General features: G+C 43.2%; 2 protein-coding genes across 4 annotated transcripts in view; both read right to left on the minus strand.

The window, feature by feature from the left end:
* Positions 1 to 6,119, minus strand: part of LOC103395541 (EH domain-binding protein 1) — a 37,283-nt gene extending 31,164 nt beyond the window's left edge. Inside the window, exons 1-6 of one of the 2 annotated variants that reach the window (XM_025065640.1) lie at positions 5,585 to 6,119; positions 1,720 to 1,777; positions 1,535 to 1,630; positions 830 to 883; positions 543 to 721; positions 174 to 301 (exon numbers count right to left, since the gene is read on the minus strand). In XM_025065640.1, the coding sequence (XP_024921408.1) occupies positions 174 to 301; positions 543 to 721; positions 830 to 883; positions 1,535 to 1,630; positions 1,720 to 1,777; positions 5,585 to 5,688 (619 nt within the window). In that variant the 5' untranslated portion in view covers positions 5,689 to 6,119. The remainder of the gene's footprint in view (positions 1 to 173; positions 302 to 542; positions 722 to 829; positions 884 to 1,534; positions 1,631 to 1,719; positions 1,778 to 5,584) is intronic. The other variant, XM_025065639.1, reaches the window with a different exon arrangement.
* A 2,336-nt stretch (positions 6,120 to 8,455) lies between these two features.
* On the minus strand, positions 8,456 to 11,773 carry znrd2 (zinc ribbon domain containing 2). Of its 2 annotated transcripts, none has more exons than XM_008333269.2 (4): positions 11,627 to 11,773; positions 10,826 to 10,977; positions 9,836 to 9,920; positions 8,456 to 9,737 (listed from the first exon to the last, which is right to left on the minus strand). In XM_008333269.2, exons 1-4 carry the CDS (start codon positions 11,640 to 11,642, stop codon positions 9,289 to 9,291), a joined length of 702 nt encoding a protein of 233 aa, XP_008331491.1. In that variant the 5' UTR covers positions 11,643 to 11,773; the 3' UTR covers positions 8,456 to 9,288. The 2 variants fall into 2 exon arrangements, with proteins under 2 accessions (XP_008331491.1, XP_024921691.1); XM_025065923.1 differs by lacking the exon at positions 11,627 to 11,773 and adding an exon at positions 11,110 to 11,460.
* Between the last annotated feature and the right edge of the window lie 62 nt (positions 11,774 to 11,835).

Below are 11,835 nucleotides of genomic sequence, written 5' to 3' on the forward strand. Positions count from 1 at the left end.
GGGTGGGGCGGGTGAGAGTGTGGGAGGCTGTGGGGGCAGCAGGACCGGGGGCAGGAAAAGAAGACGAACGGAGAAGGAAGAAGAAGAAGAAGAAGAAGAAGACGAATCGAGTGAGAAAAAAACAGATTGAAGGAGGAGACAGGAACCTGAAGGACTGTTGGTAAGAACCTGACCTGTGGAACCGATGGTACCGATGGACTTCTTGTCCTCATCCTCGTCGCTCTCATTGAAGTCGTCCAGGTTTCCGATATCTGTGGGTTTGAAGCTCATCAGACTGGCCAGACTCTGCATGTCTTCATCACTGAGGGACCAAGAAAACAACTGACTTATCATCACCTCTCTATATTCACTTTTAATATATTTAAAGCCATATATTTTATGGTAAAGGAGCACTTGCTTTTCAAAAATAAATCCCTTCATTTTTTTTACTTCCTAGATTACCAACATAGTAAGGGTTCGTAAATATTTTGTAAGTTATTTTTATTTTAATTTCTCCACAACACAGTCCTGTCTTAACAGAAATATTTCCCTCAAAAACTCACGTTGCTTTTCCTTCGCGGACGAACACGCAGGACAGCGAGAGCTTCATCGTGGCCTCCACCACTTTGACAGACAGAGGTTTCAGCTTCAGCGTCAGGTCGGTCTGGGTCGGCGTCGGACTGGCAAACTTCTTCAGGTTGATGTCAGCTGACGCCAGCACCTTACGATGTCCTTTGTTTTCCTGAAACCAAAGAAACAAAGAAATTGAATTAAAGACGAGGTTTATTCAGAAACAAAGTTTTATTGATAGTTTACACAGGAAACATATATAATGTTGTTTGTCACTTACACCCTCGATAACAAACGTCCACTCTTTGTCCTCGAACTCATCAGCGTTGGGCTCCTGAGGGTCAGATGACAGTCTGTTAGCTCTGCTTCTTTGTTCGTATAATATCTTTAAATATCCTTTATAAAAATAAAAACGTCTGTAATTAAACTACAAATTAAACCACTTTAGCTGCTGTTTGACCAGGACTTGGACCAGTGAAGCCGCTCTCTAAATTTAAATAATAATTATAAATATAATATGAGCCACTTGGTCATCACAGTCATACGGACACTTTGCAACAACAACAAAACAGGAAAAAAAAAAGATTAAAAACTTCAATATTACTACATGTATTTGTTGAACATTTTAATGTCACCATTGTCTCTCTCTGTTTATTATGCCTGTTTTAAACCTAAGGCCCGAGGGCCAAACGTGGCCCACCAAGTCATTTTGTGTGGCCCAAGATTCTTAACTTGATAATTTTGTTTTATTAGACAAAGCAATGTAGAATATTTGTAATTTGAATAAATAATAATTAATTGCAGAAACATGTATTAATACGTTGTGGATTAGTTACATCTATAGAGTCTTACAGTTATGTAGCGCCCCCTGGTGAAAATCAGCTTGACACCCCTGTTTTAGGTTGTTGCTAGGTTTTTTTTTTATTGTTTAATTTCTACTTTCTACTTCTTTTTTTTTAGTACCGATCACCATCTTTCTTGTTACCTTGAAGAGTGTAACTGAGATGTCGATGTTCTCGGGGACCGGCCATATCACCGTCCCTCTGTACGGGTTTTTGATCCCAGGCTGCCAGCTGTGGAGCTGAACATGAAAACACACATTAGTAAAAACCCAGTGTTTGTAGTGAGTGTGTGTGTGTGTGTGTCGATGGTGCTTCACTGGTGCCTCACCTTGGAACACATGCGTCTGTTCCTCCTGGTCCACACCACCCTCAGCTTGTCTGGTTGCCTACAGAGACACACAAACACAGGGCAAAACACACGCATTACAAACAGTCAGGTTTATGGCTTGATTTATTTTCACTCATTTTCACTTTAAAAAACAAAACATCTGCCCCCCAGTGGTTATTGAAGGGCTGACGGAGCAGTAAACAAAACAATAAATGTTTGAAAATTATCCCAGAAAAATAAAAATCAATTATTTTCCCATAAACGTCAATGTCTCCAGGCAGAGTGTATACATGTGTTCTCATGACTTTTATTATTGTGCAATTATGCCTTTAAGTCAAAGATGAAGCGCTGATGTGTTTGTTATGAAATACAGACGTGAGTCACCGTTTCACTGGAGCTTTTCTGGGTCACTTTAGGTTCATATCAGGGAAATAAGGGAAGTTTAAGTTCACAAAAAGTCAGGATTTTAGGTCCTAATGGTGTTAAACGTAAATGAACTTTAAAAAAAAAACTAGACTATTTTTACTGTTCTGTAACTTGTAGTAATTTATTGATGAATCTATATAAATAATTAATATATTTTTATATAATATTTTTGTGCCTATAATACTTTTATCTAGTACTATTTCAAAAGCTAAAGATATTTTTTTCATATTCTAACCATTTATCTTTTAGCTAGCATTTAGCATCTTAACAAATGATGGTTTGTGGCTAACTTCCTGCTACTTCCTGTATTACATTTTGACACTTTTTTTGCCACTATTTTTAGTTCCTATTTTTAGTTTCTTCTACCTATCGTTTACTTACATGCTGAAGCTACGATTAAAACGATTAAATATTTAGCTGATCGTAAGGAAATGTACAAATAATTTTAAAATAGTTCGTCAACAAACGTCAGTCAAGTCGACTGTGCAGATGTTGACGATTGTTTTCATTGTATTTTGTTCATTATTTGTCATGCGGCACAGGACGGGAAACAGGAAGTGGCCGAGTCATGTGAACGTGGTCGATGAGAATGTGAGGCGTGTCCCTTCACGGGAAGAAAGTACCAACACACACACACACACACATCCACACCCCGTGAACCACACACACACACACTGCTCTTCCATTCACAGTCTATCAATAGCTGTGGTTCGTATGTTAGCGTACGATGATGAGCGGCGGGTCGAGACTGACAGCAGCAGAGAGGGTGAGGGAGAGAGAGACAGAGGGGGGGGGCGGTGGGGGAGGTGAGAGAGGGAGGGAGTCAACAAAAATAAAAGACATGACCGACTTGTTGACATGTAATTACCATCAAACCAAACAAAAGCCCCAGACACGCGGTGATGGCAACAACAATGGGCAGCGGTGGAGTGTCGTGACGTGTTGTGACACACACACAGACGTAGGTGGCGCAACAACAGATTAGTAACATGTCATTACAGAACCCACTGGGGGGTTCGAAGGCTTGGACTTTCAGATGGGTGGAGTGTGAAAGATGACAGGGACGACGTCTTCTCGTGGACATTTAGAGAACAGTTAGAGACGAAGCGCTGAACTGGCTAACCTCTGTCGTGTTTCGGTCACATGACAAACTGATGTTCTGTCCCGCCTGTCACTTCAGGACATTTGATTGGTGTCATGCACGAGGCTGGGCCCTCTCTCTCTCTCTCTCTCTTATCGTCTGGCTCTCTCTGCACGTCTGTTTCCTCTCATCAAAAGTCTTTGTGATACAAAATACAAACTTGTTTTTGTCGCCGCGCAGTCACGGAAATATGACATCACTGCCCTTGAGGTATGGTACGGTATGGTACATTACGGCACAGTGCACTTCGGTGCAGTATGGTATGGTACCGTAATGTAACGTAACATAACGTAACGTAACATAACTTAACTTAAGGTAACGTAACTTAACGTAAAGTATATAACTTAACTTAAGGTAACGTAACTTAACGTAACGTATCGTAACGTAACGTAACGTAACCTAATGCATTCTACTGTGTCACATTATATAACCTTTGTATTTTCGTTTGCCTCTGATCAAGTTTACGTTGTCGTTTCTGGCCTTTTAATCGTAACTGGCAAAAATGTTTCCGAGATGTGGCAGAAGAATTAAAATGATTAAATATATAAAAATATAAGGTTTTTTTTTTTAAGGTACATCACCAGGACCAGGACGTCAGAATGAAAGATTTGAGGCTGAACTTCAGACGGGGTTTGAGGCCTGGTGAAAACTGGTCCCCACAGAGTCATCACTGAATGACCTTTTCACACAGGGTTCATTTTCCCAGTGTGACGGTGATGAAGAACACCCCGAGAACACACCTTGTGCTGGAGAACAGTGATGAGTTGACGTTGTGTTTGAACAACACAGTGCTGTGAAGGCGTTCACTCAAACTCTTACTTCATCACCAGGAGTCATCACTCCTGGTGAATCAGCTGTGACTCGGCCCCTCCTCCAGTCTAGACAACACAACCTCAGCCCTGCTGCTGCCGCTGCTGCTAAAGCTCTTCCTAAAGCTGCTGCTGCTAAAGCTGCTGCTGCTAAAGCTGCTGCTGCTGCTGGAACTATGGAACGTTATTGAGCAGCTGATCAGTCTTCCTTATCGCTCCAATGACGAGCCTGTTACACAATTATTCCAACCTTTGCTGTAATCTGCTCTGATAAGAAAACGACCAGGGGCCAAACTGACATGTTGGGAAAAAAAAACGTTTGAAGATTCTGGAAAACATTTCTTCAGAGCGTTCAGAGCATCTCATCCTGCACCAGAGCGACAACTAGTGGGAGCACTGAACTTCACAGAGCCCTGTTGCATTATGGTATATATTTTTTAAACAAAGATACAACCAGGTTCAGGTACTTCAGGTGAAGCTGAGAGAAAGAGGATCTGGAGAACGCTGACAAATCTGTGGTACTTTTTGCACAAAACTTTTTAAAATAATTTGTTTTCTCCAGACCGGGGACATCAGATCTCCCTACTAAGCACGTGGTTCCTTTGGGAATCGAACCCAGGACCTGTGCTACCCACCAAAGCTTAGACCTACGTGGAAAAACAGGCGACAGAAGAACATTTTAGTCGCAGGCAGAAACGCGGCCGCGGCTAATGACGGCGACAACAACGTGCGAACGACGGCGTCACTCCAGATGAAGCTGAAGTCGCATCAAGGTGGTTGATGTCAGGACTTTAACACCTTCTAGAAACATCTCTGAGCGTCTGTCATTTGTCTGAGAGGAAATGACACAAGAGTGGAAAAGCCCAGCAGGATTCTGGGTGTGAGGGTGTTGTACTTCACTGAGGTTATTTATAAACACACACACAGCAGCACGGCGCTGCTTAAATCTACATCCAGTAAGGACGGATTCTCAAACCACAGAAGTCAGTTGGACCGACTGATCGTTTGGAATTTTGAGGCAAAATAAACGATTATTTCTCGGTCCATGAAGGGTTAAACTGACGGTTTTTATTGATAACGTTACGTTGTTTTTGAAAGGAACATGTTGCGTTCAGTCGAGATTTTACATTACTCACCAAAAGTTTTATAGAATGCCCGGAGACTGGGCCACAACTGAGGTTGTGTCCGGGCCATGTATGGACCACGGGCCTCTGTTTGAATGGGCTGTGTTTATAACTACACAGTGTCTGCGATTATTCTTAATTTTTATGCATTTTTGTTTCTTCTTTGTGGATATAAATGAAATCAAGGTGGTGGAAATGGCACAGTGGAGGACAGTACGTAAACACAGGCTGGGGATTCGAACCCACGACCACAATGGAGCATCGTATGAAGCACAACATGAGAACCCGTATGTCCATAATGACTATGAGCTGAGCTGAATAATCGACCAGTCAACAGTGTCGACTAACAACATCTCCACACTCACCATTTCTTGGTGCACTCCAAAACCAGTTCCTGGTACGAAGCGACAAACTGAAACTTTGACGCCTTTTTACCGACTCGCTGCAGCCGCTTCCACACAGAAGTCATCACTTCCTGCGAGGCTTAAAAGACCGAAGTGGAGCAACGTGAAGAAGCGAGAAATCGCGCGCTTCCGGGCGTCGAAACAAAAAAACAAACTCCAACTTTGCCCGTTGTTTTCTCTTCTCCTCACTGCTGCCCCCAGTGAGGATGATGAGGCTGACACGCGCCGAGAACTGCGCTCATTTGCGGCAGGACCTTGAATTATACGCACGACTGAAAGGAGAAACTGGAGGAGAAAAATAAATAAAAAACAGGAACCGATTCGTTGCTGCTGTTTTTGCTCTGACTGTCAGAGAAAAAAGAGAGAAAGTTTCAAATGTCGGAGTCAGTTGGTGGAGCAGGAACTCTCAGTGAGAACTTGAACAGTTCCTCTCTGGCACTGATGATGGTGATCCACATGGAGACGCGGCAGCTGAAAGGTTCCCCCCCCCCCCCTCCCTCCCCCCTCTGAGCTGCGGTATCTCTCTCTCTGTCTCTCTCTCTCACCCACACACAGAGGGAGATCAGCGGAGTCAACTGGTGACACAGCAGTTTTGTCGAAGTTCCTTATCCGTAAAGTACAGTCTGTGACGTCACGCAGGTAACAGTCCTCGGTCCAGACTTTGATCAGGTCTGTCTATGTGTCAGTGACACACACGCGCGCGCGCATGCGCTCATCTGGTGCAAATCTACAGTTATTGTCTTTAAAAAGAGAGAAAAATATATTTTTTTGGTTTTTTCTTTTAAATTATTTTTTATTATCTTTTGTCTTTTTTCGGTTGTATTTTTTACTTAAAATTTAAATAAAAACATTTCCCTCTCCCTCTCTTTCTTCTTGTCCTCTTTCTTTCCTCATTTCCTCGTTTCCTTCCCTTCCTCCTTTCTTTTCCTTCTTCTGTCAAAAATTATTATTCTCCTTCTTTCCTTCTTTCCGTCATTTCGTCCTTATTCCATCCTTTACTTTGAAGTCCAGCTGAACGATCCTCTTCCTTCCTTTCTGCCACTTCCTTATTTACTTTCTTCCTTCACATTTCTACACTGACTTCTGTCTTTTCCTCCTCACTGACACACGAGTGTTCAGACAATCCAGCTTCCTGTCACACCTTTAACTTATTAAACACCGTATCAGTGTCAGTGCTGTGGGCGCCTGACACACACACACACACACACACTCACACACACACAGTGATGTGACAGATGGTCATGTGATGTCACTCGAAAAAAAAACCCCCGGATCACTCCTTTAATCAGGTCTCACTGACAGAAGTGTTTATGAAAAACAAATTAATGTCCCAGCTCTGAAGTCACTTCCTGTTTGGCCTTCGTCGCCGAGGACTTTCCAGAAATTTCATCCAGTGTTAAATACAGAGCAATAGTTTCCATGGAGAGACGGGCAACTTTATATGTGTGTGTGTGAGTGTGTGTGTGTGTGTGTGTGTGTGAGCCAGGTCAAGACAGAGGAATTTTCCTCAGTGAGGGCAGCGGTGTATTTTTAGGATGGTGATCGGGGAAGGATGGACGGACGGAGGCAGCTGTGGTGGAGGCAGCAGCCGGCTGGACAACTCCGTGAACATGACTCAGTGTTGCTCTAATATTACCCTGCACCCAGGGTCCAGGGTAATATTATTGCTGTGACACCCCCCCCGACCCCTCGGCCCCAAAACACACTCTACAGATCAGTCACTCTGCAGCTTCCTGTCCAGGGTCGAGGGACTCGAACTAAACACCGGTCCCTAGAACCGATGTCGAAGGAGAATGAAGGAACTGGTATTTTGTTTATGAAATCCCATTTCAGTTGGGTTTCAGTCGCAAGGACACACCAGCATGAACTGACCAGGCCGCCAAACACTGGTCCCTGGTATGACGTCAGTCATGTTTAATGCATTGCAGAGAATCAACTGTAATGTCTTTTGATGCCTCTAGATGGCAGCAGACATTAAATGTGCCAAATTATCTTTCAAAGTTTAGGGTTTATTCTCTTTTACATTTGATTTAAATTTTTTGTTTTGATGCCTCTAGATGGCAGCAGACAAATGTGCCAAACTATCTTTGAAAGTTTAGGGTTTATTCTGTTTTGTGCAGCATTCTACATCAAACCCAAAATGTTTTCCCACCCCGGGTGTAGGTGGTAGACCCTGGCATCGAACCCCCGACCTACTGGACTGTAAAGACTACATTTTCTATTAAATTTGATCATCGATCATGTGCAGACACTGAAGCAGAAATAAATTAGAGACATTGTTGCAGCTCATACACCATGAGTTTGTCCAGACTTGACACAGTGTTAGTCGAAGACTAAAAATAGAAAAACAGTCACGGATTTCCCCACGGAGTGCATGACCTTAGAGGAGAAAAAGCGTTAGGAGTTATATACAAACACATCCTGCCCTCTAGTGGTTATGTTACACATTACAGTCTTCGAAATTCCCCCTTGAAGGTCCAAATATAATCTTTAAAAATAGAGGATTTTATGACGTGATTCTGGAGCTCATTTTGTTAAAAAAAATAAAACCGTGTCATATCATTACAGCCCTAAACTTGACGACGACAACAAACACATCCTGCCCTCTAGTGGTTATGTTACACATTACAGTCTTCGAAATTCCCCCTTGAAGGTCCAAATATAATCTTTAAAGATACAGGATTTTATGACGTGATTCTGGAGCTCATTTTGTTAATAAAAATAATTTCTGGAGCTCATTTTGTTAAAAAAAAATAAAAAAAAATAAAACCGTGTCATATCATTACAGCCCTAAACTTGACGACGACAACGATGAAAAATCAACCAACCGCGTGACTCTGAAAGTGGCAAAGCTTTATTCAGGTACAACATTAGAAAACCTCAACAGCCTGGAACAGCGATGACACTGGACTTTCCTAACATGAAGTGCTGTGGATCAGTGCTGGGCGGTGATGGTGATGAAGTCCTAAATGTTGCCCTGATTCCTTCGGAGCAGCACGGGGGCAGAGCGACCCTCCACAATTCAACCATCCATCCAAGATATTTACAAGAAAATACTAGAAACAGCCTGCACACAGTGGCAGGCTGTTTCCCACCTGTGGGTGTAGAGACGTGGGGGGCGGGGGAGAAAAAGGGTGAGGGGGTGAGGAGCTAAGCAGCAAATAGAACATTTATTGTCTTCGGTCAACCAAAGAAGAAACAAGTCTCGTCTTGTTGATGAAGTTTTGTTTTTTTAAAGAGATAAATGTCATGTATGTGTAAAATATTACAAATGATTCATTCAAAATGTCTTAACACGAAGCAGGAGTAAAAACTAACGTTGAGTTTAACCATAACTAACAGGTTGTCAACAAGTCAAATGAACATACAGTGAAACCACACGGTCTCCCCTGGGGGTGTCAAAGCGGTGGTGCAGCTGCTCCGACTCGGGGCAGTAACGTCTGTAACTGCAGGGTTTTTTTTTTTTTTTTTACACTTCCTCTCTTCAAGTGCGTCTGTTCTGACCAGTTGTAAACGCAGCTCTACGGTCCGGTCAAAGGGAGATTCTCTACAAACCAGTGAACCAGAGTCAGTTATTCAGGACAGGAGGCGAATAAAACAGCGTCACCATCACTCCGAGGGTCTCCACCTGTCACCGGGGGGCGGCGGCGGCGGGGGGGGCGGGTTTACTGGCCCAGCTCTTTAAGGCTGCGCAGTGAGTTGGCACAGCTGGAGATCAGGCTGCACAGCTGGATGCTGGCCTCCAGAGAGGCCGAGCTCTGCAGCTGAGTGGTGGCCCAGCGGAGTTTGGTGAGAATGGCGTCCTCGGCCTCCTGCAGCACGGGCGCCAGGGTCGCCGGCTGCGGACACACCGTGGGACGAGCCGGTGCCATGACCACCGGTGCTGCTGGAGAGGTGGGCGGAGGAGGCACAGGAGGTGGAAGCAGGGAGGCTCTCCCCCCCGCCGCTGCTCCCTCACAGTGCTCTGGTCGGGGCTGAGGGACCGTGACGTTTGTCAGGCCACCGCCGCCGCCGCTGGAGCCGCTGTTCAGCTCGGCTTCAAGTGAAGTTGCGGGAGACTGAGCTGCGAGCTGTCGCTCCCTCGCCTGTGACAAGGCTGCCTGGGCATTCAGAGCTGGGGAGGAGGGAGAAGAACAGGACAAGAATAAGAGCACAGAATATTAGTGTTTAATTCAGGTTTTTAAATTTTTAAATGTATGTGACTCTAGATACCAGGGTTGTCCTTGTCAATGTCAGAGTCCAGCTCCTGACATGAAACACAGTAGTTTTTCTGCTGTCGGTCTTGAAGAAGAATCGTCTGCAAACACAAGGAAAATGTCATCAATGTCTTCATCACTTTTTAACTGGACTCCAGTCTCTTCATCCTAGTCCTGCTAGACACAACACACACCTCTGTAACCCCTGACCTAATCACTGCTGACCGGTAATGCCTGGACTCTTCGCATTAGCCCGTAATTTCTCTGAGAGAATTTCCCAAGGGATAAATAAAGTGTTATCAAACTAAAACTAGAACATTTTTCTAGATGGTTCTTCTTTGCCTCCTCACAGCCCAAACACTAAAACTTCTTTCCTAATCTACTTGAAAATTTACTTTTCTGTATTTTCAGCCAAAACTGTCTTCGCATTAGCCCGTAATTTCTCTGAGAGAATTTCCCAAGGGATAAATAAAGTGTTATCAAACTAAAACTAGAACATGGCAACTAGAACAGAAACAGTGACAATGCAAAAAATGATAGTAAAAAGTGCTCAAAATATCCTTACAAGTGCTTTAAAACATGAAGAGGTTTCACCACCGTGAACTTGTTTAACTCAGTAAGTGTGGATAAACTGAAGACTGTCACATACCTTTATTAAACCGTCATCTGAAATGGTTTTTGATGTTTGAAGTTGTCACCTCTCAATGACAAGCTGAAGACCGACGGGATTAACAAACGGGACGAGACGCAAAGTGAGCAGCACAAAGAACAACTCGTGACGCAAACGCTGTAGCACGTGATCATCGTCAAGACAACCGGGTTATTGATGCGCAGCACTTGTAAGAATATTTTGAGCATTTTATATTTAGTCATATTGTACTCTTACTTAGGTGCTGGTTACCATTTCAAACAGCTACTTGTGTTCTTGGTTCAGGGTCGGTTTGTTGTGAGTTCATACAGGTGTAACACCACAACAAATTATTTTTATTACTTAAAATAAACTCACCCCACACACATCACAGCAGTCGCCCAGCATCTTGTATCCCTTCAGCAGGTAGTTTCCCATCAACTTGCTGATTTTGTCTTGTCTCTCTCTCTGAGCCTGGATCACCTTCAGCTCGGCCTCCGTTGGAGGCTCCCACTCAAAGTCCTCATCGCCTGGAATGAACAACAAAATATTTTATTAGTGTAAATCAGGATGAGGTGGACATACTCACATTCAAAAAGACTAAGTAAGAAAACGTATTTTAGTAAAGAAAACGTATAAAGAAAACGTGTTTGCTAACATACTTGCAGGTATCTGGGAGATAAAATCCAAATTAGTACTGTTTGATATAAACACAATATGGTGATGCAGTCTCTCCAAAATTAACACACTGCAAAAATAACCCGAATTATCCCTTTACACACTCCTTGTTTACACCGGGTCAAACGTAGCTTTTTTCCTCATTAAACTTGACACTTGGCTCTGATACGACTTTAAATAAACAGGATTTTCTCAACACCAGTGGACGGATGTTTACAGCTCAACGTTTTCGATAATTGTATAAAATATTCGTCGGTGTGAATTACGTAGTATAGAATTTTATTATTTAAAAGATTAAATCACTTTTATTCGCAACACCTAGTTGAAGCTAGCGAGTGTAGCCGGGCTAACGCTTAGCTCACGTCATTAAAGGGCGGCAAATCTTCAAAAATAAATATAACAGCGATGAAAAAAAAAGAATTGTTTTTATTTCCACATGCTGTATTTTCACTGACGTAACGACTAAACTGTGCAAATTTAAATTGTTCTGTGTTTACTTGCCTCCATTCAAAGCCATGTTGCTTCGCAGCTGCTCCACACGTTGTGCGTGATGACGTCGGCGACGTCTTCTTCGTCGACAAGAACAGGTTTCAACAGGACCTCTATCGTCTTCTACTGGAGGAAAAAGTCATGACTAGCAAAGCAATACTGTCAAAATGAATGCTTTATTTGAGGTAAAATAACGTTCTCGTTTCCATTTTTACCGCTAA

This window comes from Cynoglossus semilaevis, chromosome 19, assembly GCF_000523025.1.
Source record: "Cynoglossus semilaevis isolate Cse_v1.0 chromosome 19, Cse_v1.0, whole genome shotgun sequence".
Lineage (NCBI taxonomy): Eukaryota > Metazoa > Chordata > Actinopteri > Pleuronectiformes > Cynoglossidae > Cynoglossus > Cynoglossus semilaevis.